This window comes from Trametes versicolor (genome assembly GCF_000271585.1).
Source record: "Trametes versicolor FP-101664 SS1 unplaced genomic scaffold TRAVEscaffold_4, whole genome shotgun sequence".
In the NCBI taxonomy this organism is placed as follows: Eukaryota; Fungi; Basidiomycota; class Agaricomycetes; order Polyporales; family Polyporaceae; genus Trametes; species Trametes versicolor.
Window position 1 is genome coordinate 2,508,936 of NW_007360324.1, and position 26,280 is coordinate 2,535,215.

Genomic DNA, 26,280 nt, shown 5'->3' on the forward strand with positions numbered 1-26,280 from the left:
GCGTCAGTGCTATGCATTTAGTTTGGCAGCAACCACTTCCGGACTCACTATGGGTTCGTATGATGCGTGCGTTGTGAGAGGTCTAAGGCGCCTGGGTCGAACCCCTTCGGGAACACTTGCCTGACGTTCACATTAATCCGTGTTGCACGCAGGTACTCCTCATAGATATCCCAGTCGTCCCCGCCCTCCATATGTGACGGAAGAGTTCCTTCCAGGATGCGAGGCACGCCTGAGATATCGTATCAGCTTCGCCGGCTCATAAGGGGGACAAGGGGGGGATGAATTGAACACACCGTGGTACGCTCGGCGACATGCCGGACCTGACATCACCACAACGTCACCCGAGCGTAACAGGATCGGAGTCGGGGGGTCGTCCCGTGTGAGGCCCCCGATGAGGAAGACCGCCGCACAACCGAGCCTACAGACGAAAACATCAGGTATAGGTAAGGATCAGTGGGCGAAGAGTACGCACGAGATAGACACCAGCGGTGAGGTCGCGGATATTTCTGAACGGTCGACATGAGCCATCAAGGTGTCCTGTAGGAGTGATCGCCTAGTTTAATGTATAAGCCCAACGGGCTGACGGGCTCGACCCACCTTGGTTTGGTAGAAGTTCACGATCCCCGCGTCGGGCTCTATGTTATGTATGTCAGTTTGAAATCCATGGCTGAGAGGGCAGGTCCTACCGTAAGTCTCCTTCCAGTCCATCCAGTCGGGTCCATCTTCGCCCCAACCGCTTCTGCCACGTCCTTCAGCTTGGCCCTCCGAGTCGCCAAACACACGCTCCCATGGTATGCTCTCCACCACACCCTTGCAGAGATCTCTGACGAGTGGAGAAATATCCCCAGGGCCGCGAGTAAAGTCGTACTGCTTAGTTCCCCAGTGGTAGTACCAACCAATATTCGCCCATCGTAGCCGCGGGACGAGACTAGAGATAGTGACAGGGCGAAGAGTCTGAGAGGGGGGTGCAGGAGGTTTCGGCGTAGAGGCAAGCTCCACATAATTTGCGGTGCTCGCAGGCTCGTTGGAGATGAGCTTGCGAGGCCCTGGAGTTTCTGTCCCGGTCGCTTGGTTAGAGAGAGTGTCCGTTCCTTGCGCGGTCGCGCGAGGGAACACCTCTGCATCATCGCCTTCCCCAGACCAGCTCTTCGCATACTGGTTCCATACACCCTCGTGTGGTAGCACGTAGTGAGTATCCAGGTTCGTCTCGTTCGGATGTTTTGCCTGTTCACACAGTGCCCAGCGAACCAGCCGACGCTGTTCGCTCGGGGCGATGAAAGCAGGCAGAAAAATCAGGCCTAATATATTGTGGGCACACACCATGAATATGCGCTCGTTGCACCGACCATACAGTGGATCGCGCACCAGGAGTGCCCGGGAACGTATACCCTATCCCCGTGCGCCCATTTCTGAGCGGGATCTCCGTGCACTGCACAGCGTCAGCGCATCCGTGCCATTTGCCCCGCGCGATCTCCTCGGCACGCGTCGGGTCTGCCGCCGCGAGGTCGAGGACGTCGGAAAGATCGGGCGGAGGGAAGCGCGCCTTGTACCGTTTTTCGGCCGCACGGAAAGGCGTCCATTCGGCATCGACCTGCTCAGGCCTGTTCCGGGTCGACTTGAAATGTTTTCGCCGCGCCTTTTTGTACGCGGCACTGGTGGGGTCGTGTATATCGCCGGGGGAGGTTGTTCGCGGACTGGTCGTCGCAGTCATGGTCGAGTAGAAGGAAGATGCTCGCGAAATGCGCCGGGCGCGGGGAGAGGCCGCGGGTACAAACATGAGCAAACAGCGCGCGCGATGGGGTTTTCCAGGCAGCGTTGCCGGCGCGGTGCGTCATCTTTCTCCCTCATCCACTCACTCCGGTCTTAATTGGCAGCGAGCACTGGCAGGCAACACATAGCACCCCTCTCGTCCCCCTCCATGTCGGTATGGCTACCGCGCTCGTCTACGTCGCTCATCGTGCGCGCATATAGTCGCAATGCGACCCTCGGCGTGCGCACTCTCGCTCTCGCGTCCCAGCACAATTCGCGGCTCCCTGCTTACCCGCTCTACCCTCTTGGTCACCTACAAAGATTGCCGGGAAGTCCATTCGGTGTAGAGCGCCAACTGCACTCGTCGCCACCGAACTCAGACGTTCCGGCGACCAACACCGAGAAGCCGCTTACGCCCGCGCCAAAGGAGGAGGCCCCGCTCGCGACACGCGTTTGGAAGAAGGTCAAGCATGAGGCACAACACTACTGGCACGGCTCGAAACTCCTGGCTGCAGAAGTGCGCATATCTGCGCGTCTGCAGTGGAAGATTCTTCATGGCGAGACCTTGACACGCCGAGAACGGAGACAGGTATGTGCAGACGTGTCCCTGGGCGGATTACGCGCGCTGAACAGAATACACCCGTATAGTTGAAGCGGACGACACAAGATCTGCTGCGGCTCATCCCCTTTGCTGTCTTCGTAATCGTCCCATTCATGGAGCTTCTCATCCCGGTGGTCCTCAAGCTGTTTCCTAATGCCCTTCCGTCGACTTTCGAGGACAAATTTGCGGCTGTTCGTACATACCGTTCTTCATTCAAATATAGGCCCGCTAAACCGTGTACAGGAGGAGAAACAGCGGAAGCTGCTTCGTGTCCGCCTGGAGATGGCCAAGTTTCTCCAGGAGACCCTTCGTGAATCCGGGTTGAAGGCAAACGCACATATCGTGGGCACCGAAGCGTTCAAGGAGTTCTTCCGTAAAGTACGGTCCACCGGCGAGTCCCCTTCCTCGCAGGATATCGTCAACGTCGCACGCCTGTTCGACGACGACTTGACGCTCGACAATCTTTCCCGCCCTCAACTTGTATCCATGTGTCGGTACATGGGCATTAACGCATTCGGCACCGACAACTTCCTCCGTGGCAACATTCGCGCGCGACTCCTCCAGCTCCGTCGGGACGACGAGGCGATTTCGCGCGAGGGCATCGACGAACTGAGCACATCGGAGCTTCAGGCCGCGTGCCAAAGCCGTGGTATTCGGACAACTGGCGTATCCCCCGCGCGGCTGCGTGAGGAACTTGCGACATGGATCGAGTTGCACCTAGGGCAACGCGTCAGCGGCGTACTTCTTGTGCTGGCGCGTGCGTTCCAGTTCGACAAGAAGCCCGGTGAGGGTGAGGACGGCAAAACGGCAATCATCCAGAGTCTCGAGGCTGTGTTGTGCGGCCTTCCTGACAACCTGGTAAGTTGCGACTGCCCCTGCAAGCGATTTGCGTTCTCTAACCATTCTGCAGCTGAGCGAGGCGGAACTCGAAGTCGACTCGGAGCAAGCAAGCTACAAGCAGAAGCTTGATGTGCTCAAGCAGCAGGAAGAGCTCATCGAGGACGAACAGGAACAGGAACAGCGCGAAGAGGACGCCCGGCGCGCGAAGAAAGAGGAGGAAGCTCGTTTGGCTGAATCTCTTCTGCCTGAGTCTGAGGTATGTCGCGTGCACGACGACACGATACAGTACTGATTTCCGCTACAGCTTCACCCCGAAGAGGCACCTGTCCAGGACGCTCGCATGACCACGGAACAGCTGAAGGAGCTTGCCGAGGCGCTGTCTATCTTGTCTACGAAATCGTCGGTCATCAAGGAGCGCGACGAACTTCGTGGGTTGATGGAGGAGAACCTCCAGGCCGAGGAGGACCCGAAGTCGCCGTCAGGCGCGCTGACGAAACGGATTCGCTCGATGCTGGAAAAGATAGACAAACAGCTCGACGCGTACGACGCGCGCGTCGGTTCGTCGTTGCAGATGATCTCATGCACGCCCGATGGGAAGATTCCTGTCAAGGACCTGGAGAAGGCCCTTGCGGTTATCAAGCACAAGCCGGATGAGGATGTTGGACACCAGGTCATCGAGAAGCTGGACGTCGACAAGGACGGCTATGTCGAGCTCGAGCACGTTCTTGGGCTCGTGCGCGAGGAGGGTCTCGGTACGTGCACATATCCGCTTCGCGTATGACTGTCGTGCTCACGGTTTGCGTAGGGATCCTACTGGACGACGAGGCTCAGACCCTCATCGGACAGGGTATCGAGATCAAGGACAGCAAGCCGAGGAAGGAGGACATCGTACAGGAGTAATCACCCCCGCTCTATAGCTGCATTTACTACCGTATAATCTATATACTAGGTCTTGGTTTCTGGCCGCCTTAGAGGCCATAGACGCGGCTCCAAACGTATTAGCTGCAATTCCTGAGTTGTGGGGTCTGAACTAGTCGCGTGCAGAAGGGATCGGTAAAACTGTAGATTCGTATAGTCGGTGGCTGATAAAGTTGCGCGCGAGATCTGAGATTACGGTGATCATGTCGACCTCCGAGGATTCCACATCTATTCGAGTCAACCCTTGCTGGCATCCACGGCCTCTTTCTCTTCGTCCACCATGTCTGCAGAACCAGCACAGTCTTCGTCCGTCCCACCGCACCCGGAGCAACAGCCTGAAGTTCCGGCAGTAAAACCTACGATCGCCGATGCGCACGCCCAGGTCGTAACACCCTGGGACGTCCAGGGCTCCGTCGCAGAGGACGGCAAGCAGCTCGCGATCGACTATGACAAGCTCATTGACCAGTTCGGCACAAAACGAGTCGACCAGCCCATGCTCGAGCGGTTCGAGCGACTGACTGGCCACAAGCCGCATATCTTCCTCCGCCGGGGCATGTTCTTTTCCCATCGGGACATGGACAAGATCCTCGATCGCTATGAGCAGGGAAAACCGTTCTTCTTGTACACTGGACGAGGGCCGAGCAGCGATAGCATGCATCTCGGGCACATGGTGCCGTTCGTATTCACAAAGTGAGTTGCCACCCCGATGCGAATTTCCCGAAGGTGTGGCTGAGCGGGGCGGAGGTGGCTGCAGGACGTGTTCGACGTCCCACTGGTCGTGCAGCTCACGGACGACGAGAAGTTCCTGTTCAAGCACGAGCTGAAGCCGGAGCAGACGTACGAGTTCGCGAAGCGGAACGCGCGCGACATCATCGCGGTCGGCTTCAAGCTCGAGAAGACGTTCATCTTCAGCGACTACGACTTCGTCGGCGGGCCCTTCTACCGCAACGTCTCCAAAATCTCGCGCCAGATCACCATCAACCAGGCGAAGGCGACGTTCGGGTTCGGCGACTCGTGAGTGCCCCCCCTACTCGCGTAACCCCGTCCCCTCTCTGACCGCCGCACCCCCCTGCGCCCGCGCCCGCTTCCGCTGTACAGCGACAACATCGGGAAGATCCACTTCGTCTCCATCCAGGCCGCGCCCTCCTTCTCGAACTCCTTCCCGCAGATCTTCGGCAGCGCGTCGAACATCCCGTGCCTCATCCCGTGCGCGATCGACCAGGACCCGTACTTCCGGCTGACGCGCGACGTCGCGGGCAAGCTCAAGTACCAGAAGCCCGCGCTGCTGCACGCGAAGTTCTTCCCCGCGCTGCAGGGCCCGCAGACGAAGATGAGCGCGTCGGACGCGAACTCGAGCATCTTCATGACGGACACGCCGAACCAGATCAAGAGCAAGATCAACAAGCACGGGTTCTCGGGCGGGCAGGAGACGGTCGAGGAGCACCGCCGGCTTGGGGGGAACCCGGACGTGGACGTCGCGTACCAGTACCTCGGCTTTTTCTTGGACGACGATGAGGAGTGGAAACAAATGGGCGAGGTAAGCATCCACGTCGCGCTGTCATGGAAGTTCAACTGGAGCTCATTCGTCCACAGGAATACCGTGCAGGGCGCCTGCTCACGGGCGAGCTCAAGGGAAAGTGCATCGCGATCCTCCAGGCGTTCGTCAAGGACTTCCAGGACGTGCGTATCCCCTTCCCCCACTTCGCGTACACCATCTAACCCGCCTTCGGTTACAGCGAAGAGCAAAGGTCACCGACGCCGAGCTCGCGGCGTTCATGGACGGTACCCGCAAGATCGAGCCGTCGTTCGGGAAGAGCAAGGCCGCGCCACCAGCTCCCGCGCAGAGCGAGCCCGCGAAGCCTGCCGCTGCATGAACGCAGACTCGGGGACGACTAGGGGGCGAGAGAGAAGACTATCTAACATGTTGTAGATGTAGAACGTGCGTGTACTATCCATTGGGTTGTAAGGTCAGCCTGTCCGTCTTCGACGCTGAGTGCACGGCAGTGCTACCGCGTGACTACGTCGAGGAGTTTGTCGTTGTAATGCTATCGAGGACGACAACCGCGGTCTTGCATGCGCACTGCCGCCTTCGTCGCAAATCCTTGTTCGTGTTCCCTCAGGACACACGCTCCCTTTACAGACGAAGGTCGTGTCATTCGAGGCATATTCGCATACCAAAGAGCGGGGGAGGGGGGAAAGCAAAGGGCATATAAAGCGTACAGAAAACAGTAACTGGCATTGATGTATAGGTACAAATTGCTACAAAAGTCTTAGGGCATGGTGGTATGTATGTATGTAAGTAAGCGGGCTGTATCGTAGGCTGTGCACGAAGAGAATGTAGGAGGGTCATACGCATGCTGCCCCGAGAGGTGTCCATGTCTTTTCTGCCATCGCGCCACTGTCCCCCACCGCCACCCACCAAGGCCGCTGCACCCTTGAGCAACGGACATAACCGACGACAACATATCGACGGTGGGCGGACAGAGAGCGCGCTGCAACAGAGGTCGGAGGCGACGTTCGCGTTGCGAGAGGCGTTCACGGCTTGCGGAATTCGCAAAGCACCGTGTAGATCGTGTTGAACGCAGTGTAGATCTCCTCGCGGACCTGATGGCCGGCGACGACGATTGGTTAGCACACGTGTGTCGCGGCGCATCTCGCAAGTCTCTCGACGAAGCGTCTCATAGGATAAGGAATGGAACTTTACCTTAGCACCCGTCAACACGATCTTGCCAGAGACGAAGATAAGGAGCACAACCTTAGGCTTGATCATACGGTAGATCAAGCCAGGGAAGAGCTGCAGACTATGTCAGCCACCACAGATGCAACGCAACATAGATCGACATACCTCGGGCTCATAAGAGCTGAACTGTCCGTGCGAGTACGCAAGTCCCTCCAAACGAATGGGGAACTTAACGTCGCAGGAGCCCACGATGTTCTGAATCTTGAACTCGGAGAACTTGGCGTCGAAGCCAAGCTTCTGGACGATACGCGCGTACTTGCGCGACGCCAGCCGCGAGTCGTCTTCAGACTTCGCACCCGTGACGACCATCTTGCCCGACGCGAAGATGAGCGCGGTGGTCTTGGGGTCGCGGATACGCATGATGACCGCGGCAAAACGCTGTAAAGAGCACGACGGAGGGAAGTCCGACGGCTACATATCAGGAGTGTGATGTACCAACCTTAGGATTGTACTCCGCATTCCTGGCATGCAGCGCAATCGTCTTCAAATCCAATCGGCAATCCAGGTTCACGGTCGCGACAATGTTCTGGAGCGTGGGGACGATACCCTCGACGGCGGTGATGTGCTGCTGCTCGAGCGTGAGCGGCGCAGGCGTCGCCGGGACAGTAGAGGGAGGAGAGGAGGGACCAGCGATGGGCTGGCTGCTGCCGACCACCGTCTGGGATTGGGACTGTGTCGGCTGCTGAGATTGTTGCTGCTGTGACTGAGCAGGCTGTGGTTGGGAGGAATACTGAGTCGCGGATGGTCCGGGGAGAGCAAGGCTGGACGGGCCGGGGAGGTAAGAGCTCGATGGGTAGGGAAGCGCTAGGCCGTTGGCCTGCTGGGGCTGCGGCTGCGATTGTCCGTACGGCTGGGGCTGGCTCTGCTGATACTGCTGGGTCTGCGCAGCGGGGCGACCGAAGGTGACCTGGCGAGAGGGGAGTGCGAAAGACATGGTGGTGGTGAAAGAGCAACCCGTAGATTTAGACCGTGGGAAAATGCAGGAGCGGGGGGGAGAGGGGAGAACGCGACGTGACCGCCGGTGCTATATACCCTTCCATTTCAAGCTCCGATTGAAAATTGACTGATTTATAATTTTCTGCCGCGCCTCGATCACGTCTTATCTTGACTCCTTCCAGCGCGTTCTTGACAGCCTCCTCCTCGCTCTTCACCTCGGCTCCGTCGTCGCTCTTCTGTGCCCCGCCGTCGACGATCTGGTGGTCAGCCTCTATATGTCTCTGGCGATGAGCGGTACGGTGAGGAGGTCGTCGAGGTCGTCGTCGAGCGCCGCAGTGGGGTGGCGCGTCTGTCGGACCCTTTTGATTGGTTGACGACCAACAATGGGCTTCTTCGTATCAACGCCATCTTCTTCCCCACCACAAAGAACGACGGACTGCGCCTTTCCTGTCCCCTTGCGTTCTCTTTCGTCCTTCCGTTTGTTCTGCCCCTCTCCCCGGCGCTCTATCGTTCTATGGCTAGAGAATCCTTACTAATAATACTTAGGCGTACAATAATCATCAGAGCGCCTATTCACAGGACCCTCAATCTTGAGAATCACGCGCGTCGTATGTACTTCCTTCGACCTACATCTTGTCCCTTTAGGCCGGTAGTATCGGCAAGCACTCGCCTTTCAATGAACATCTGGCCATCCACGGAGGTTCTTCCGCTCTAACGGATTATACTCTCACGGAGCCTTTTAGAAGGGATGTCGTCGTATGAGTATACATCCCACGACCGACTCAGAAGCTTGTCTCCGCGGGGTCTTGTGCTTCTACCTCTCGTGAAGCGGAGGTCATGTTGGTCGGAGCTTGCAGTGAGACTCGCGCACACTAAAGCGCGCCCGACAGGCCATTGCGCACAACGCGCGCAGCAAGGCGGGGGTCTCGTCTAGTTACTACTTAGTACAGCAGGGTACACCATTAGATAGAGCTATAAAGTTACCGTATGTCCAATCCGAGCGTCCTGGTACACATCCTAACTGCGAACAGTCGACGCGACGCGGCGCTCGCAGCGCCTGCAGCTGCTCAATCAAACTCAAACATGCCCTCCCGCACCTCCTCCACCCCCGCGACGTGGCGCAATAGCGGATCAAGCGATGCCAACTCGTCCTTGATCCCTGTCCGCGCGCAGTCGTCGAGCTCCTTCAGCAGCGTCGCGATCAGTTTCTACGGGTGGCAGATCACGCCGCGTTAGACAGATGCATGGGCCCGGCTGATGGTGCACGAACCTTGAGCTTATTGTCAATCTGCCGCACCGTGTCGCCCAGCGTCGTCGTCCAGCTCGGTGGCGGGCTGCCGGGACCACCTCCGTACATGGCGCCGGGGCCAGCTGCGCCGCCGGGGCCCATAACGGACGCGTGCGCGATGCCCCAAAGGCTGCTGTCGGCATCGGTCGAATGTGGCGCAGCGTCCATCCCGGAGAATAGGTAGGACACGCCCGGATGTGGTGATAGAAGCCCAAGGGGGCCCATCATGTTATGGCCGGCACCGGTGAATGGCGAAGGGCCGAGGATTTTGGAGACCTTGTTGTAGACCTCAGAAAGCACGTCGAGGAGGGAGAGGAGGGTTTGATGGTAGTCGAGGGGAAAGGGCTGCACATACGAGAACTGTTGGCAAATGGTCTTCCGTACTACGATGAAGCTGACGTACTATATGTGGCAGCGTCATATACGCTTCTGAAGGGTCCGTGTACGGTACTGTATAGTCGGCGCCGGGTGGTCGTTTGGAACCTTTCGTCCGGAACAGCCGCTGGGGTGTAGTTGTAGATCGCGTAGATAGCTAGCGGAGTGCGTAGGACGTACCATCCTGGGCCTGTCGCCATCCTCCTTGAATAGCTCGTACTCCAGTAGCACGTTCGAAAGGCCTCGTAGGTAGTCTTGGGGCTCCTTCACCTCAAACTGGTTCGCAAGCGCCATCCCCAAGACGGCAAACCGATATGTTCTGGGCTAGGGTTGTCCAGCGCGTGCGTACGAGAAGGTATGCGCAACTCACCGTTGCTTCATAGCCGCGTTCGTGAACGTACGATCGAGTTCAACTCGTGTAATCATAATAGTGTGGAACCAATGGCTCTTCCTGCGCATACGGTCTCTGGTCAGCGGGGAATATCCAGGGTGAGAAAACGCGAGCGACGCACCCTTCATGCACGTTCCTCAAATAGGTCAAGGTGATGATCCTCTTCTTCACCAGTTCCCTCAACATCTCCACCGACGTCCCTTGCACCAGGGGGTTCCCGTTCGCCCCGCCCGCGGCCGCAGCGATCCCCTCGCTCTGGAGCGACTGCACGTCCCACTCGCGGCTCATGGTGGCGGTCGTCGGGGTCGTCACAGACGAGTACGGCAGGCCCGCCGTGTTCGGCATCGCGCTGACGGGGAAGGAGGAGGGGGGCGGGCCGCCGCCGCTGCCGCCAGTATTGGACTTGAAGCCCGAGAGGAGGTTCTGGGCGGACGACTTGCGCCGCATCGCGGGTCGCGGGGCCTCGATGGGCGCCATGGACATGGCGGTATTGACTGGAGCGGGGGCGTCCGTGCGCGGGGTGTGCGGGCGTCCGCTGCGCTGGTCGAAGTTCAAGATGGGGCTACTGAATCCGACTGATGGCCAGCTAGCCGCTCGTTTACCCGTTACTTACCCGCTTAGATCGGGGTAAGCCCTCGATCTGCACACAATCTAATCATCGATCGCGGTGGGCAAGGGTTTGCAGCTGCTCCGGGGCGGAGCCTCTCCTCTCTCTCCATCTTCTCCTCTTCTCCTCTTCCTCCTCTCTCTCCGCTGTACGATAGAGCGATCTCACAATGGCTGACATCAACGCCGTCGCGAAGCAGTTTACCGACTTCTACTTCACCACCTTTGACACCAACCGCGGGGGTCTCCAAAGTCTCTACGTGCGTCCGCAAGCCGTTTGCGCGCGAGTCCCTATCCTCCAGATCTGACAGTGCACCTTGCTCTCTACCAGCGCGATGTCTCCATGTTGACCTGGGAGGGCACACCCATTCTCGGCGCGGCTGCTATCTCGGAGAAGTTGGTCGTAAGTCGCGTCTTTTTTCTCCTGTATAAGCAATGGGATTTGATTGGCGTGTTTCAGTCCTTGCCCTTCGAAAAGGTCCAGCACAAGATCACCACCCTCGACGCGCAGCCGTCCTCCCCCGGTGTCGCGAGCATGATCGTCAGCGTTACAGGCCTCCTGATGGTGAGTGGGCCAATCTTTCACGTACGCTCAGATGCTAAACGCGCGGTCCTCCTCCTTTATGCAACCAGGTCGACGACAGCCCGAACCCCCTCCAGTTCAGCCAGGTCTTCCAGCTAATACCCGATGGCGGAAGCTACTATGTGTACGTACCACCGGCTACTCTACGCGCGATCCGCTCCTGACGCGTCTCTCCAGCTACAATGACATCTTCCGTCTGAACTACGGCGCGTAACGGATCGCGACACTCTAGGCGCGCTCGGGGAGTAGATACGAAGTTCAAGAAGTCATCATTCGGATGTAGGACGATTGTGGGATGCCCAGGAAAGAAGTTGTACCTCATACCTGTTGTGGTTCTTAATGCCGTTCGTCGTGGTCTTTCGCGATCCTTTCCTTCTGCCATGCCCCTGAAGCGATGCGGGATGGCCGGACATTCGCCGTGCACACCGCTGATCACTCCGCCACCACGCCTACCACATATGTGCCGTCACTGTCACCAAAATACCGCTAACTGTCAGGCAGCCATGGGCTCGAGCCTGGGCGCATGTTGCACGTATTCCGAGTCAGTGCTGCGCACCCAAGGACACACGGTCGCGTAAATCCAGTGCTGACCTTTACCTCCATGCACCTACGCGACCGCGCCCATCACACACGCCCACCTGGCCCACCAGCTCCGGAACCGTCTCTGCCGCTGCCCACCTGAGGCGACGAAGGCGGAGCGGCCACTTAAGAAGGCCAGAAGCTCGGCGCGTCCAGTGCCTGTGACTCACAGCACATATGAGCCGCCTCAGCTCGTGGTTCCAGCGCGGACGCGGCACTCGCTCGCCTGAAAACTTGCACGCGCGAGACTCGAAGGCCACCAACATCTCCTCTCCGTTCAACGTCATGACTGTCGACACGCAAAAGACTGGACCTGAGACTCGGGCGGTTACTGTGTTCTGCGGTTCTTCCACTGGGAAGTCGCCCGCGTTCATAGCCGCGGCCAAATGTGAGTGCTTGACGCATCGGTACGGCCCTCTCGCCAGCTACGATTTGAGCTCACGAATCATTCGCAGCGCTTGGAAAGGCGATCGCGGGGGACAACAGGGCTCTTGTGTATGGAGGAGGCTCCGCAGGAATCATGGGCATCGTCTCAGGTACGGCGCTCGAGGCGGGTGGCGATGTCGTTGGGGTCACCCCGTTCGCGATGGTCGCCGCGGGGGGAGAGAAAGAGCAGACGAAGAGCGTGCACAAGCCGCACATACAGATCAAGGAGAAAGGCAGAGAGAAGGTGAGCGCACGCGTCCGAGCTTACCGCTGTGCGCGGGGAACCTGACCCGGTATTTGTGCGGCGCTCGCAGGTGGAAATGGTAGGCACTGCGCAGTTCCTTCGGCGTGCATGCCTTGACTGGTGCGCAGGTGATCGTGAATTCTATGCACGAGCGTAAAGCGGAGATGGCCAAACGGTCTTGCGCGTTCGTTGGTTTGCCAGGCGGTTATGGCACTTTCGAGGAGGTGAGGGCTTCTAATCCAATATGCGCACTTATATACTAACTGTTATACTAGGTCCTCGAAGTTGTCTGCTGGTCACAAGTCGGGATTCATAGCAAACGTACGTTGTGATCCCCCTTGTACCCGATATGACCGTTGTTTATCCCCGTCTACCCCATCATAGCCGTGCTCGTCGTGAACGTGCGCAACTTCTGGGATCCGCTACGGGAGCTCATCCGGAACGGCATCCGGGAAGGCTTCATCCTCGAAAAGAACGAGCATCTCGTACGCTTCGTCGAGGGCCCGGCCGACCACGCAGAACACGAGACGTTCGACTGGGGCAAGGCCACGATGGACGCGCTCAACGAGTGGCAGACCGTTGCGGCGAGCCACTTCTACAACTGGCACTTGCGCAAAGAGGGTAAGGATGAGGCAGACACGCTAGGTGCGGTGTAGAGATTCCTCGGAGAGGTTTGATATAGACAGGCTCTTTTCATGACTTCGGGTGTTGACGGGTGCAATGTGATAATGTGATTTTATTGTACAGAGTTTGACGGCCTACGGCCTGCCTGCGAGCTGCTGCATAATCTCGAAGACTGCTATAAAGGTACGTAGCGGGTCTGACGCACTGAACACTTTTATCACAGAGGCCCACTAGCAGCGTGGTATAGATGCGTAAAAGCGCGCAGGCCAGAGCGAAAGTTGCGGTACGCACTGTTCCCTGTATCAACCGACTATACCTCTCACTGAATACGCGTCTTTACAGTACGTGCTCGCGCCTGGTCAGCCTCTACAGGACGCCCATGCTCAGGAAATCCCGGCTGCTCTTCAAGTAGCGGGCAGGTCAAGAGTGAGACCTACAAATCCGACTTCGCTCTCCTTTGCCTCATGATGAAGAAGCATTACTATACGACCTGATCGCAACCGTGTGTAGTACTCAAAAACGCTCGCCCGATGCTCCACATTTCTTGCGCCCCGAGCGCGCAGTCGGCATCCCCTCGATCAGGCCATCCCAACGAGGTTCACCATGATTGGCCGCCCGCTACACTTGGCATGCGTTCGCCGGGCCACATTGTTCTCTCGTCATTGTCCGCTATTCGTATTGTTGAGTGAACGTATGTGATTGCTGGGATCTGATCAGCTTCAGCCATAGCAGCGCCGCGTGGCTGTTTAGCCACTCGCCAGATTGTGTTCCTATAACTTGCAATCCTGCGTGAACAGGTGCGTCACTGCGTTCCAACCATCTTCCCTCTTGCTCTGACACACGAGCAGTTCTGTTTACTCCATACTTGCCAGTGGCTCGCCGACTCCCGCACCGTACGAAGCACCGGCAGCCCTCGAAAACGTGGATATCTACCTTTCGAGTCGCCGAAAGTCTGCCTTGACCATTGTCTTCAAGATCATCAAGCATGGCAACCACCGTTCTTGTCGAGTTTGAGACGTTTGTTGAAGATCTCATTCCTCGGGCTGCTGAGAAGCCGCAATGCTCGTCCCAGCAGTCGGAGGACGCGCAACACAAGGTGTCGAAGTTGTTCAACAACGGGTGCGACAAGGACAGCAAGCCGGAGAAGCCGAAAGAGATCGACATTGCAAAGACCATCGTGCGTTGTCACTCCCCTCGCGTCCTCGTTGTCATTAATCGAAACACACAGGTGGGCATTATCAATGAGCTAGAGCTTCTCAAGGGTTACAAGGTCGTGCTTGCTTGCCATCCGAAGAAGGCAAGGGCCGTCGCTGCGCTCTATCCTGGGGACAAGGTCCCATCCAACTCCAAACCTGACTGGACGCACTCTCGGCTGTTCATCGAGTTCAAAGAAGGAGAGTCAAAGTACGACCCGTGGGATGACAGCGATGAGATGTCGCCGGAGTCGGAATGCGAGACGGCCGTCGACGTCCGCGCCCAGTTTACCACGTACGCACACAACACATTCCTCCATCAACATCGCACGGCACTTTATTCTCTCTTCATCCTCGGAAGGGAGTTTCGAGCGGTCCGTTGGGACAGGGCCGGTGTCATCGTCTCCAAGAAGGTTGACTACGTCAAACACACCGACTCCCTCTTGGAGATTCTTTGGCGCATCGCCCAGCTCGACGATGCTCAGCAGGGGCTGGACCCGACCGCGACATTGATTGTGGAGGACACGCAAGCCTTCCGTATGATGGATTACCTCGCTCGACCCGATCCGTCCGTTGATGCTGACCATCTGGACACTGACAATGCAGAAACGGTTCCGGTTCCTGCCACCGAGTTCTCTGCTCCCCTTCCACCGTCTGGTGCCCCACCTGACGGTGATGACCCGGATCTGGCCGTTGTCGAGTGGTGTGACAACGATCCCCGCGTGTTCAAGTACGTCCGGGAGAGGTTCAGGGAATCTCTCGAGGACAACTGGCCACGGTACAAGCTTCGCGTCGGCGAGGAGGAGCGTGTCTTCCTGGTTGGGAAGCCCATCTTTTTTGCGTCTTCGATGTTCGGTCGTGCCACTCGAGGATACGTTGCCGTTGACGCGAAGACGCGGCGGTTCGTCTTTCTGAAGGATTCATGGCGGCCATTCTACCAGGACGTCGACCCAGAGGGAACCTACCTGAAGATGTTCTCCAATGATCCAACAATGATTGTCCCCGCCTACCTGTGCGATGGCGACGTCGGCGGCCAAACTGCTTACGCTGCGGTTTACGAAGGAGATCCCGGGAGGAAGATTAGGGAGACTCGACGTCGCCAGGATGCTGCACAGGCGAGGGTCTCTGCCTTGGCCGAGGGGACACGTCATAAGAAACGCTCTCGCGAAGCAGGCGAGACCGACAAGTCGCCACAAGACGTCCCTTCCCCGGCAGACCTTGCTCCTTCAGACACCGAAAACACCCTGTGCCACCACATCCACTACCGCATTGCGGTGAAAGACGTCTGCCTGCCTTTGGATCACTTCCGGTCGACTCAGGAGCTCATTCGTCTAATCTACTATTGCATCGCCAGTACGTCTGTCCACATAACCAATGGAGCTCCGTGGTGTATACTGACATTGCCTCCTCTCGTCAGCTCACTTCTGGGCATATACGACATACAACCTCTTACACCGCGACATCAGTTCCGGTAATCTCCTAATTCTTCCCAGGCACGTTACGGTAGACGGCTCGGAGACGGTGGAGTGGCGGGGCGTCTTAACAGACTGGGAACTCGCAAAAGCCGTGCCCAAGAACGGCACAGACGACAAGGCGAGGAAGCCGGAACAGACGGTATGTAGCTACATACATACCCGTATATGGTGTTGACGACCGAACATACAACAGGGAACTTGGCAATTCATGTCGGTAGCCTCTGTCGCATCGCACTGGACGCTGCCTGTCGCCGTCGCCGACGAGCTAGAGTCATTCTTTCACGTCATGCTCTTATATGGTGTTCGATACCTCCCGCACACGTTGCCGAACGTCCCGGACTTCGTCATCGAATACTTCGATACATTCCAGCAGGATGCAGCCGGTCGCCGCCTCTGTTCCACGCTGAAAGAGGCCGCCGTGCAGGACAAAAGGCTTGTCTATGCTGGGAAGGACCTCCTGTTTGTCAAGACCACCGGCGAGCCAGGCAATCCTATCAACGCACTGATCAAAGACCTGCTCGAGCTGTTCCAGGCGAGGTACCAGGTCAAAAAGCACGACGAAGTGCTCAAGGAAACCCTCGAAGCCCGCGACGCCACTCATCCATCTTCTGCTCCTCGATGCAAGGCACTCAAGAAAACCAACATGGCGGAACCGTGGATGGTCAATTGCGACCGGGATCCTACAATTGACGACCCCGAGGAGGATTGGTCCCTGTTGGAACCCCTATCTCCGGAAACTGTCAAATTGGCCGCGCAGTTGAACACCCACATAAGGGTGCTCCAGCTCTTTGGCCTCATGGAAACCATCAATGAGGATCTATGGGACGATACAGGCGTGCTCTGCAAGGACCAACTCGTGAACTACGAACCCGGGCCAAGGTTCTGTATGGCCATCGAGACGGGCACGGCGAACCACACAAGGGACACGACCGGGACAGGGAGCAGAGCCAGCAAACGAGTCAAGACGGAATGCAGCGTTTCTGCATTTGATGCGGTCGTTATCGCGGACATCTTTTGGGGGTTCGCGACCGCCCCGCCGTGATGATCACGGGCAGCAAGGGGAAAGGCCGCACTTGCGGCCGTTTGTCTTCGGTCTTCACGTCCGCCCTGCCAGTATCGAAACTCCCGCCGCTTCATCATCGTCGGGACGTCGCGAGCTCGGGTTCTACGGTTCTACGGTTTTTATCCCGATTCCGCCCTCTTATCTCCGTCGTCCTTCATGTCCGTTCACGAATGATCTGCCTACTCTCCCGTCGTGATCACTTGCATTCCGTTGATTCATGGATGGTATCCACAAGCTTCGGAGGATCTTTATACTGTTTATCTCCCTCTACAGTGTCGTTTGCCTCATACTATAGTAACCTCACTATCCCGGCATACGCACCAGTCTAGCTATCGTATATGTCGTCCGAATATATTCTGTCTTCCTCCATGTGGCTCATACATCGAGCTTTCAGCTCGACTTCCGCCCGCGTTGCAGGATATAGAGCCAGATACTTGTCTATACACTTGAAAGTCATAGGGTAGGTCGAAAGTGAACACATGTCACAAATTATGTCGTATCGACCTGTATCGACGGTTCAGTCCTCGACGACCCTCCGCGGCCGCGGATTACTCCCAACCTTCTTCACCCTTCTTACGGCTCCTATAATTACACTCTACGAGCAAAGGCACGACTGCGCCATCCTCCGGCTCCACATAGTAGTCCGCCCATCCGCGAATGCGCACGTCCTCGCTGCCCTGTTTCCCATCCCCGTCGCCGCTCAGCTAGTCGAGCAGCCACTTCCCCACGCGCCCGTTGACACCCTCGACCCCGAACCCCCACTTTGGCCAGCCGAAGCCCTTCGCGATCGTCGGCAGGAATGCGAGCGGAAAGGACGCGGCGGAGAAGTAGGTGATGTTGAGCACCGGGAACGGCGGGTTGTTCGGTCGCAGGAGCAGTATCCGCGTCGCGAGCTCTGTCTTCTCAGGAATCGATAGAAAAGACGGAGTACTGTACCTGCTCGCAGTCGTCAGTTGGTCAGTCATGCCTCTGAGTGTCCAAAACGTGCGCGTACCAGCCGTAGCCCACCTAAGGCGACGAAGGCGGAGCGGTCACTTAAGAAGGTTCAAATATCGGCGTGCCCTGGGAGGCCCTGGGCCTGCGACTCACAGCATGAGCCGCCTCAGCTCGGTGGCAGCGGCCAGTTCCGGCATCTCTGAAGATAACAGTAGTTTGCGTATTTCACACGGACGCGCGCCTGGCTTGAAGCTTGATGGTGAATAATGGTCTCTATGATACCCACCAGGAGACACCTGAAAGTCACACTCAGTAGGGGGTCCCAGCCTTTCAGCCAGTGCGCGCAAACTCACTGGTGACCCCTGACGCGGCCTGCCAGCGGTGGTGACCTCATCGAGATTCGAAAGGCCGCCTTGCCAACTGCACACGCCCAGATGTTCGAGCGGTCAGATTAGGCTGCATTAAATCAGGTTGCATAAGGGAACCATTGTTCGCCTCCGCGGCGACTTGGATGCACCAGTGATTTGAGGGTGAGGTGGGAACATGAGTAGCGATCGCTGCTAGGCCGCGGGCGGTGGCTAGTACTTGGCCAAGGCGCTAATTCACGGCGGAGTGTCGAATTCCGGCTTAATCAGGCAATCCCAACCAAGTTGGCGATGAGCCGCCCGCTGCGCCTTGTGCTCGCCCACCACCTGGAGCAACATCATTGTCTTATTTTCATTGTCTGCCATTCCAATCATCATCGTATGTCCTTTGTTCAGTTCATTTTAGCATTTCCCGGGCCTCAATCTCACAGTCTTTAGCCATAGTGACGCCGTGCCGCAGCGTGGCTACGCTACTAGCCACACTCAAGACCGCATTTTTATAGCTCGCGCTGCCTCAGAGACAGGTGCGCACAACCTGCCCCCATCTCTTCCTTGCCTCTGAACGGCTCTTCTGACATTATGTCTAGTCCTCCAGGTCCTATCGGCCCTTCAGTTTCCTGTGCCCCGGGCCCTCCAGCTCCTAGTGCCCCTCCAGCTCCCCCTGCCCCTCCAGCTCCTATAGTCTACAAAGCACCCACGGGTATCCAGGCCAGTCCGTACAAGGCTCAAGCGTACCAAAATTACGACCCTCAGAAAGGCGGAACCTTGTTCAAGCCGAAGGCCGCACTCGATCGCCGTCTTCAAGGTCAGTCAAGTATGGGAACGACCGTTCTTGTCGAGTTCGACACCTTCGTCGACGACCTCCTGCCGCCTCTGTCCGCGGAGGAGCTGAAGCTTACGTCCACCAAGAAGACAATCAAGCTTCCTTCGGAGCCGTTGCAGTACGCGCGGACCACATTGTTCAAACTGTTCAACAAATGTGGTAAGGACAAGAAACCCATCAAGCCGACGGAGGACGATATTGGAGATGCTGTGGTGCGCTCTCACACCCCTTACGCTTACCTCGACATTGACCTGAACGTCACAGGTTGACATCATCAACCGTCTTGAGCTTCCCAAAGGGTATCAGGCTGCGCTTTCCAGAACGATGGCAGACACATCCGACGACACCAAGTCAAAGGTCGACGCTGCACTCTACCCAGCAGGCAAGGTGCCGTCTGACGGTCGACCCAAATGGGCGCACGCGGAGCTGTACATCGAGTTCAAGCAAGGAGATACCAAGAATGACCCCTGGGACGACCGGGATAGGATGTCGGCAGAGTCGGACGCCATAAAGCGCGCTGATGTTCGTGCCCAGCTCATCGCTTATGCGCACAACACTTTTCGCTACCAACAACGCACGGCGCTCTACTCTCTTCTTGTCATTGGAAGGGAGTTTCGCGCCGCCCGATGGGACAGGTCAGGAGTCATTGTGTCCAGAAAAGTCGACTACGTCGAGAATACCGACCTCTTCTTGGAGTTTCTTTGGCGCTTTGCGCAACTCGACCCAGTTCAACAGGGATTGGACCCCACCGCAACTTTGCTTGAGAAGGATGCGCACGCCTTCCGGATGATGGATTACCTCGCTCGACCAGATCCGTCTGTTGACGTTGACTATATGGACACCGACAATGCGGAAACCGTCCCGGTTCCCGCCGCTGCAGAGTCTGCCACCGAGGTCCCCGATGTTCCCCTTCCTCCACCTGGTGCCCCACCCGAAGGCAATGACCCGGATCTGGCCGTTGTCGAATGGTGTGACGATGATCCCCGCGTGTTCAAGTACGTCCGGGAGAAGTTCAGGGAATCCCTCGAACACAACTGGCCACGGTACAAGCTTCGCGTCGGCAAGGAAGAGCGCGTCTTCCTCGTTGGGAAGCCCATCTTCGTCTCGTCTTCGCTGTTTGGTCGTGCAACTCGAGGATACGTCGCCGTGGACGCGAAGACCCGGCGGTTCGTCTTCCTGAAGGACTCGTGGAGGCCGTTCTATGAAGGCGTAGATCCGGAGGGGACCTACCTCAAGAAGTTATCGAAAGACAAGGCACTGCTCGTCCCCGCCTATTTGTGCGATGGCGACGTCGGTCACCAAACCGCATATACCGCGATATACGAGGGAGAGCCCGAGAGGAGGAGACTTAGGGCCGCTCGACGTCGCCGAGCTGCTGCACAGGCGAAGGTCGCTGCTTCGGCCGACGCAGTAGTCAAAGAAAGCGGTACCAAGAAACGATCCCGCGAACTGGGTGATGTCGGCGAGCCACAAGACGCCCCTTCCGCAGCAAACCTTGCTCCCTTAGAAACCGAGGACTCCTTACGCCATCACATCCACTATCGCATCGTCATGAAGGACGTCTGCCTGCCCTTCGACCGCTTCCGATCGAGCAAGGAGCTCGTCCGTTTGATATACCATTGCGTGTCCAGTACGTGGATCAGTATAAGTATTGATTGGTGCATGCTAATATCGTTGCTGAATAGCGCATTATTGGGCATACACGACATACAACCTCCTACATCGTGATATCAGCTCCGGCAATGTTCTCATACTACCACGATACACTACGGTAGACGGCAAGGAGAAAGTGCGATGGTTTGGCATCCTGACAGACTGGGAGCTCGCGAAGACTGTGTGCAAGAAGGGCACAGAGGACAAGGCTAGACAGCCGGAACGGACGGTACGTCGCCGCTTTTGCGTATGTGGCGGTGATAACTAAACATTCAACAGGGTACATGGCAATTCATGTCAGTAGCTTCTGTCGCATCACAGTGGACGCTTCCCGTCGCCGTCGCCGACGAGTTAGAGTCCTTCTTCCACGTGATGCTTTTCTACGGGGTCCGATACCTCCCGCATACGATCAAGAATGTCCCAGATTTCGTCACCGAGTTCTTCGATACTTTCCAGCGGGACGAGGAGGGCCGTCGCTTCTGTTCCCTCATCAAGCAGAACGCCATGAAGCACAAGAAGATCGAGTACTCTGAGGTAGATCTCAAGTTCACCAAGACCACCGGCGAGGAGGGCAACCCAATCAACCTCCTAATAAAATCGCTCCTCCCGCTTTTCGAAGCCAGGTACAAGGTCCTCGCCCATAACTTGGAAAAGCGCCTCCAAGCCGAAAACACCTTAAGGTCCCAGGCTATACCTCGGCCAGCCCCCGTCGTCTCTGAGCCCGCCGAAGATTGGGAAAACGACATACCGGTGCAACTTCCTTGGGACGCTATCGTCAATGACCCTACCGAAACGTCGGACTCCGAGTCGGAGCTGTCCCCGAAAACCGTCACAGACGCAGCGAAGCTTGACACCCACAAGGCATTCCTCGGGCTTTTGCTCGGTACGTCCAAACACTCACAAGAAGCCTGGTACGATACGGGCGTCGTCGGCAGGGACTTGCTCGAAGGTTACGATCCCAGGCCAACGTTCTGCACGGCCGTGGATATGGATACGGCGCTTCGTGCAAAGAGCACGCTCAATACGAGCAGCAGGGCCAGCAAACGAGCCAAGAAGGAACACAGCAGCTCCGCGTTCCATGCGAGTGTGCCCTACAGAAACGCAGATTCTGATTCCGCCCTGGTGGTCGTTGGGAGCAAAACGGGGAAGGGCCGCCGTGCTTGAGACTGTCGGTCCTCGGCCTTCGCACTCCATCTCCCCGGCGCCACAGCCTCTACTATTTCTCGTGTCTGAGAGGCCGCGGGCGCGGGTTCATCTGCTCTTCCAATGCCGCCTTGTTACCCCCACCCTCGAGTCCGGCCATCCTCGCGCGCGCATGCTCGTGGCACACCGTACACGCTCCCCGCTTCCATGTCGTTCTGATCCATGTTAGTTTACAAATGTCTCTACTTCCCGTTCCATCCTTACCTCTTGTACTCCGCCAGATTATGGACAGTATCCGGACGATCCTTACTCTACTTCTTCCCCTTCTGCAGTTGTTTCCCCGCGCTTTAGTATATATCTTTGCTATCACCGTACGCGTTAGCCTAGCTATCGAACACGTGGTCCGAATATCATCCGTCTGCCGCACTTGTTGGACACGTTCGCGACATGTCGCATCAGGTCGTATTGCATCCGCATCGCACAGGAAAAAGCCAGATGCATATGATCATCCATCGGGAGCATAGACATGGTATTGAATCTACGACTCTCAACCCATCCTCCGTAGCAATGGACTATTCCCACCCTTCCTCGCCCTTCTTCCGCCCCCTGTAATTGCACTCAACCAACAGGGGCACGATCGCGCCATCCTCGGGCTCCACGTAATAGTCCATGAACGCCCATCCGCGAATGCGCACGTCCTCGCCGCCCTGCTTCTCTTCCCCGTCGCCGCTCAGCTGGTCGAGCAGCCACTTGCCCACGCGCCCGTTCACGCCCTCGACACCAAATCCCCACTTCGGCCAGCCGAAGCCCTTCGCGATCGTCGGCGGGAACGCGAGAGGGAAGGACGCGGCGGAGAAGTAGGTGATGTTGAGGACTGGGAACGGAGGGTTGTTCGGCGGCGGGAGCAGTATCTGTGTTGCGAGTTCCGTCTTCTCAGGAATTGAGAGGAATGACGGAATGCTGTACCTGTTCGTAGTCGTAAGTCGGTCAGTCGTACTCATAGGTGTCTAAGTCGCGCGCGCATACCAGTCGTGTGTGCGCACGAGCGTGCCCTTGAGCGTCCACGTAAAGCCATCCTTCTCGCTATCCGGCCACGCCGTCGGGTGGATGCCGAGCCCCTCCAGACCGCCCTCCCACCCGCTCCCGTCGCCCCCGAAGCGGCTCAAGAGCACAACACGCCCGCGCACCTCGCCGAGCGTCGGGATGCGGTTCTCCAGGCACCACATGGCGAGCCCGCCCGGGCCGTTCGTGATCTCGTCGTGCACACACTGCGAGAAGAACGGGAGCGGCGTCTGCGCGAAGTCCTCCTGCTTGATCGACATGACGAGCGTCTCGCGACGCGTCGGCGCCGCGGTGAGGAAGCCGTGTATGTCGCGGAGGATGTCCTGGAAGGGCGTGCGTTGCGGGTAGATGCCGTGGTAGGCGATGAGGCGGCCGTCGACGACAGCGAGTCGCACGTCGAGGACGCGTATCCCGGCGTGGAGCTGGACGGAGAGTGGGGTGGTAGGCGACTGGCATTGCGAAATGGGCCAACCGTAGAACGCCATGCTAGGATAGAGCGTCAAACTATCAGCGCGCCGCTCGGGCTGATGCCACTCACGTATCATGAGTGCCTGTGGTACGATTTGTCAGGTTGTGCTGCGGCGCGGAAGCTTGGTTGGGACGCACCTGGGAGGACCAACGCGGAGAGTGGGACGGAATCCGGCATGTCCGACAGGAAGCTCGCCATGTCTCTACGGGGTAGCACCGTCAGCCTATGGTGCTTCCGGGTTATCTGTACGGAGAGATATATGAGTTTTGCGTGAAGGTGGTTCCTGCCACTGCTAGTACTCACCCGGCTCCGGTAGATCCGCCAGGGGCACTCCTCCTGCACGCGAACGGTCTTCCATTTGGCACCCATTGTCAGAGGAATAGAAGCTGAAAGATAACCGCCTAGCTGGGCACCATTAGCTTCCGATTTCTCGCCATGGGAGCTGTGACAAGCTTGGAGGCTGAGCGTCCGCTTCGTCAAGCCTGAGAGCGGAGTGGTGACAGATGTGCGTGCAAGGGCTATAAGGGTGTCGCATTTCGTGCCGTTTCGCGAGGGAAGCTGGAGTTCCAAGGGATCCTCCGTCTGGTTTACGAAGGTAAGTCGCATTCTGTCGGTTGCGCAGCCTGAGAGCAGTGGGAATAGTGACGAACGTATCGCGTATGTGATAGCGAGGAGAGGGATGCAGAGGAAACGAATGCGAGCTAGTTCGAGTTATTTGAGAATAACTTAATGGATGGTAGCTCTAAGAGTGCTGGCCTGTTACTGGTGATGGTCGGGAACAACTACTAGCAGGACGCCTGAGGTCGCCCGAGAGCCTGAAGTGGCGTCGGGCGTTTGGTAGTTGATGGCGGCGGGCACTCGGGCCGCCCGAGCGCCAACAACGTTTCGGGAGTCGGCCGCCCTGGTTGTCGGTGGTCACCGGTTACCGACCCCCCACCACCAGCGCACGAAGTACTCGACGGGGTTACGTGTCATTTATGTCCTGCGCCGGGGAATCACGCAGTACAGTTCTACATCTGCAGTACAGCATAATCTATGTATAAACTGACTTTTTGTCAGGAACATAGGCGTTCAGCACGCCTCAGTAGGGTGTACGCTCAGCTATGCTCACTCACTCGGGGACTTCTCAATTGCCTTTGGAAATCCAGCTTCTTACACTTCAGGAACTGCTTCTTGACCGGCCGACTCGTAAACTGCGCCCTTGTCTGTCGGGAATGGGATCAGCGCGATAGAGAGTCACCTTTGCAAACTACCGTATCGTATATAGACTGTATTAGGTGCAGAAGAGACACGACCCGCTCCTGCGGGAAGCCACAGCATGGATGGACGATATCCTTGACGACGGTGTATCTACTTGCGAAGCTTGACTACTTTGAATGCTAGAAGAGAGTACTGGGAAAGCGAAAGAGTCGACGTTAGGCAAGACATAAACCTACTCAGAGATTGCGTCGTCATCAGAGCCGAAGGAGTACTCCTCAACAAGATAAATAACTACGTCTACCTGGAGATCGCGCAGGCGCTCGACACACTCATCGGATACGTGACCCTTCTCCAAAAGTAGACGTCGAAAAGACCTTTGGTGGCCCCCGCAGTTGCGGCTGCGCGCGATGTCCTCCAACGACTCCTCGTTGAGGACCGTGTACGGTTGGTACCACCTGCGACCTACGACCTCGAGGCACTCCAACTGGGGGCAAATGAGCTCGACGTCGTCCGGGCCGGCACCCTGGACCAAAGGCCAGAGAGTCTCGTCTAGATCGGCGGCATCGGGCCCCATAAGGCGCAGCGTGCGCAGACGCGGCACTTGGCGGAACACGTCGAGCCAATTGAAAGTACCATCATGAGCGTTGTTGTCCGGAGAGCCGACGACTACGAGAGTTTCGGTAGACTCTAGGACGCCATCGGGAATAGCCACAACGGGGATTGGCTTGTACTCCCCATGTAAACCAAGGGTGAAATCGACGGTAGGCGTGTTCGACTCGACATTCACTGGGTAGACGCGAAGGAGGGCATCCCTGTCGAAGTCGAGCTCCGCAGCTTTAGTGGTAGAGATCGCTGGACAGCGGACCAAGTCTTCAGGAAAGACTCTCGGGAAGTAGGGATATGTGTAGTCTGAGCCTGGCTGATTGAGGTGGAGATTGTAGCGGGTGCATGCGGGCAGCGTCAGGTGGGAGAGGAAGTTCGCGACACCTGCAGGAGAGAATTCTTCCAACGAGAGCGTAGATAGGTGCGGCAACGTCACATCATGCATTCGGTCCGTGGAGGATACACTGGGACCCGGGAAGTTGCCCTTGAAGCAGAGGCGTAGCTCCACGAGACTAGGACAATCCCGGAGGACGCCTAGCATTCCCCGTTCATTGGGTAGGCCGAGCGCTCGCTGGTGTGCTTCGATGTCGAGGACAGATAAGTTCTTGAAGATATCTGAGCGCCAGGACAGGAAGCTCGGATGAAGGCGAAGCGAACGCAGCGCAGGAGTGGGCGTTCTGGCAAGGTGGATATCCATATTTCTGTAGATATGACAGGGGGCCGCACGGTGATAGTACGAGTCCTGCAATGCTTCTCCGGATCCCCTGAGTAAGTGTAACGCTGTGAGGTGTGGGGCCGGTCTGGATACAAGTTGTTCCACCTATGAGACTATATGTGATCAGTTTAACTGACGGGAGATGATGTCACTTACGAGCTTATCCAACAGGTGAATGGCGCCAGCAATCGCTGTGAGCGACCGGAGGCGATTGTGAACAACTCCAAATTTGAGGATGCGGAAGTGCGGAATTTGAAGTACATCAGAGTGTATGGATCTTCCCAGATTGAGATGTATGTCAAGCAAGGCATCCTGTGAGCGTTGGACGAAGGTCTCCAACCTGGAAGCGTTGATACCGGTGATTGCGGTCCAGAGCGCAGGGGAATCGAGAGCAATCACTCGCCAATACCGGCAAACATGAGTCGCTGCAACCAAGTTGTTGCTTGATGGAGGGTCGGATGTCAGTACGACTTCCGAGAAAATGTGGACGAGGAGTTCGGGAGGTAGCCGTCGAGCGAGGCCCCTCGAGTTGCGTAGTACGCGCAGATGAAGAAGGGTTTTCCTGATGGTCTCGATGGACGCGCTGAGATGGGTGTCGCATCGGTCGATAGCCTCGCAGAAGGAGTTGTAGGATTCTGGTGTTTGATGAAGATGATTTAGATCAGGCCAGTTGATCTTCG

General features: G+C 57.3%; 11 protein-coding genes across 11 annotated transcripts; 5 read left to right on the forward strand and 6 right to left on the reverse strand.

Annotated features, from left to right (window-relative positions):
* Positions 1–47: 47 nt before the first annotated feature.
* On the reverse strand, positions 48–1,711 carry TRAVEDRAFT_36424 (uncharacterized protein; the record flags this gene model as incomplete). Its single annotated transcript, XM_008038023.1, has 6 exons — positions 48–229; positions 294–418; positions 473–537; positions 598–635; positions 687–1,298; positions 1,366–1,711. The coding sequence occupies 6 exons, from the start codon at positions 1,709–1,711 to the stop codon at positions 48–50; spliced, it is 1,368 nt and encodes a 455-aa protein (XP_008036214.1).
* Positions 1,712–1,869: 158 nt separating this feature from the next.
* TRAVEDRAFT_146511 (LETM1-domain-containing protein) lies at positions 1,870–4,181 on the forward strand. Its single transcript, XM_008038806.1, has 6 exons — positions 1,870–2,338; positions 2,398–2,541; positions 2,594–3,208; positions 3,261–3,446; positions 3,495–3,942; positions 3,996–4,181. The coding sequence occupies exons 1-6, from the start codon at positions 1,919–1,921 to the stop codon at positions 4,088–4,090; spliced, it is 1,908 nt and encodes a 635-aa protein (XP_008036997.1). The 5' UTR covers positions 1,870–1,918; the 3' UTR covers positions 4,091–4,181.
* A 200-nt stretch (positions 4,182–4,381) lies between these two features.
* On the forward strand, positions 4,382–6,081 carry TRAVEDRAFT_28297 (tryptophanyl-tRNA synthetase). Its single transcript, XM_008037954.1, has 5 exons — positions 4,382–4,798; positions 4,853–5,122; positions 5,207–5,645; positions 5,702–5,788; positions 5,845–6,081. The coding sequence occupies exons 1-5, from the start codon at positions 4,389–4,391 to the stop codon at positions 5,980–5,982; spliced, it is 1,344 nt and encodes a 447-aa protein (XP_008036145.1). The 5' UTR covers positions 4,382–4,388; the 3' UTR covers positions 5,983–6,081.
* Positions 6,082–6,378: 297 nt separating this feature from the next.
* Positions 6,379–6,558, reverse strand: TRAVEDRAFT_36427 (uncharacterized protein; the record flags this gene model as incomplete). The annotated part of the gene is made up of 1 exon (XM_008038024.1): positions 6,379–6,558. One exon carries the CDS (start codon positions 6,556–6,558, stop codon positions 6,379–6,381), a length of 180 nt encoding a protein of 59 aa, XP_008036215.1.
* An 85-nt stretch (positions 6,559–6,643) lies between these two features.
* TRAVEDRAFT_120915 (TBP-domain-containing protein) lies at positions 6,644–7,782 on the reverse strand (the record flags this gene model as incomplete). Its single annotated transcript, XM_008038807.1, has 4 exons — positions 6,644–6,712; positions 6,813–6,902; positions 6,954–7,226; positions 7,288–7,782. The coding sequence occupies 4 exons, from the start codon at positions 7,780–7,782 to the stop codon at positions 6,644–6,646; spliced, it is 927 nt and encodes a 308-aa protein (XP_008036998.1).
* An 891-nt stretch (positions 7,783–8,673) lies between these two features.
* TRAVEDRAFT_165915 (uncharacterized protein) lies at positions 8,674–10,338 on the reverse strand. The gene is made up of 6 exons (XM_008038808.1): positions 9,960–10,338; positions 9,818–9,898; positions 9,628–9,766; positions 9,476–9,574; positions 9,055–9,417; positions 8,674–8,992 (listed from the first exon to the last, which is right to left on the reverse strand). The coding sequence occupies exons 1-6, from the start codon at positions 10,319–10,321 to the stop codon at positions 8,852–8,854; spliced, it is 1,185 nt and encodes a 394-aa protein (XP_008036999.1). The 5' UTR covers positions 10,322–10,338; the 3' UTR covers positions 8,674–8,851.
* A 116-nt stretch (positions 10,339–10,454) lies between these two features.
* Positions 10,455–11,445, forward strand: TRAVEDRAFT_146525 (nuclear transport factor 2). The gene is made up of 5 exons (XM_008038809.1): positions 10,455–10,704; positions 10,776–10,847; positions 10,905–11,009; positions 11,078–11,151; positions 11,205–11,445. The coding sequence occupies exons 1-5, from the start codon at positions 10,615–10,617 to the stop codon at positions 11,239–11,241; spliced, it is 378 nt and encodes a 125-aa protein (XP_008037000.1). The 5' UTR covers positions 10,455–10,614; the 3' UTR covers positions 11,242–11,445.
* A 338-nt stretch (positions 11,446–11,783) lies between these two features.
* On the forward strand, positions 11,784–12,932 carry TRAVEDRAFT_46082 (uncharacterized protein; the record flags this gene model as incomplete). The annotated part of the gene is made up of 6 exons (XM_008038165.1): positions 11,784–11,994; positions 12,062–12,276; positions 12,347–12,355; positions 12,405–12,500; positions 12,552–12,597; positions 12,661–12,932. The coding sequence occupies 6 exons, from the start codon at positions 11,784–11,786 to the stop codon at positions 12,930–12,932; spliced, it is 849 nt and encodes a 282-aa protein (XP_008036356.1).
* Positions 12,933–13,885: 953 nt separating this feature from the next.
* On the forward strand, positions 13,886–20,804 carry TRAVEDRAFT_120707 (uncharacterized protein; the record flags this gene model as incomplete). Its single annotated transcript, XM_008038810.1, has 6 exons — positions 13,886–14,608; positions 18,646–18,831; positions 19,827–20,049; positions 20,230–20,385; positions 20,441–20,637; positions 20,688–20,804. Coding segments are annotated over 6 exons (1,602 nt in total), but the record flags the coding sequence as incomplete, so codon positions are not given.
* A 1,238-nt stretch (positions 20,805–22,042) lies between these two features.
* On the reverse strand, positions 22,043–23,834 carry TRAVEDRAFT_28301 (PLC-like phosphodiesterase). Its single transcript, XM_008037955.1, has 5 exons — positions 23,386–23,834; positions 23,220–23,325; positions 23,152–23,164; positions 22,578–23,099; positions 22,043–22,517 (listed from the first exon to the last, which is right to left on the reverse strand). Exons 2-5 carry the CDS (start codon positions 23,278–23,280, stop codon positions 22,124–22,126), a joined length of 990 nt encoding a protein of 329 aa, XP_008036146.1. The 5' UTR covers positions 23,281–23,325; positions 23,386–23,834; the 3' UTR covers positions 22,043–22,123.
* A 562-nt stretch (positions 23,835–24,396) lies between these two features.
* Positions 24,397–25,582, reverse strand: TRAVEDRAFT_71112 (uncharacterized protein; the record flags this gene model as incomplete). The annotated part of the gene is made up of 1 exon (XM_008038811.1): positions 24,397–25,582. The coding sequence occupies one exon, from the start codon at positions 25,580–25,582 to the stop codon at positions 24,515–24,517; it is 1,068 nt and encodes a 355-aa protein (XP_008037002.1). The 3' UTR covers positions 24,397–24,514.
* Between the last annotated feature and the right edge of the window lie 698 nt (positions 25,583–26,280).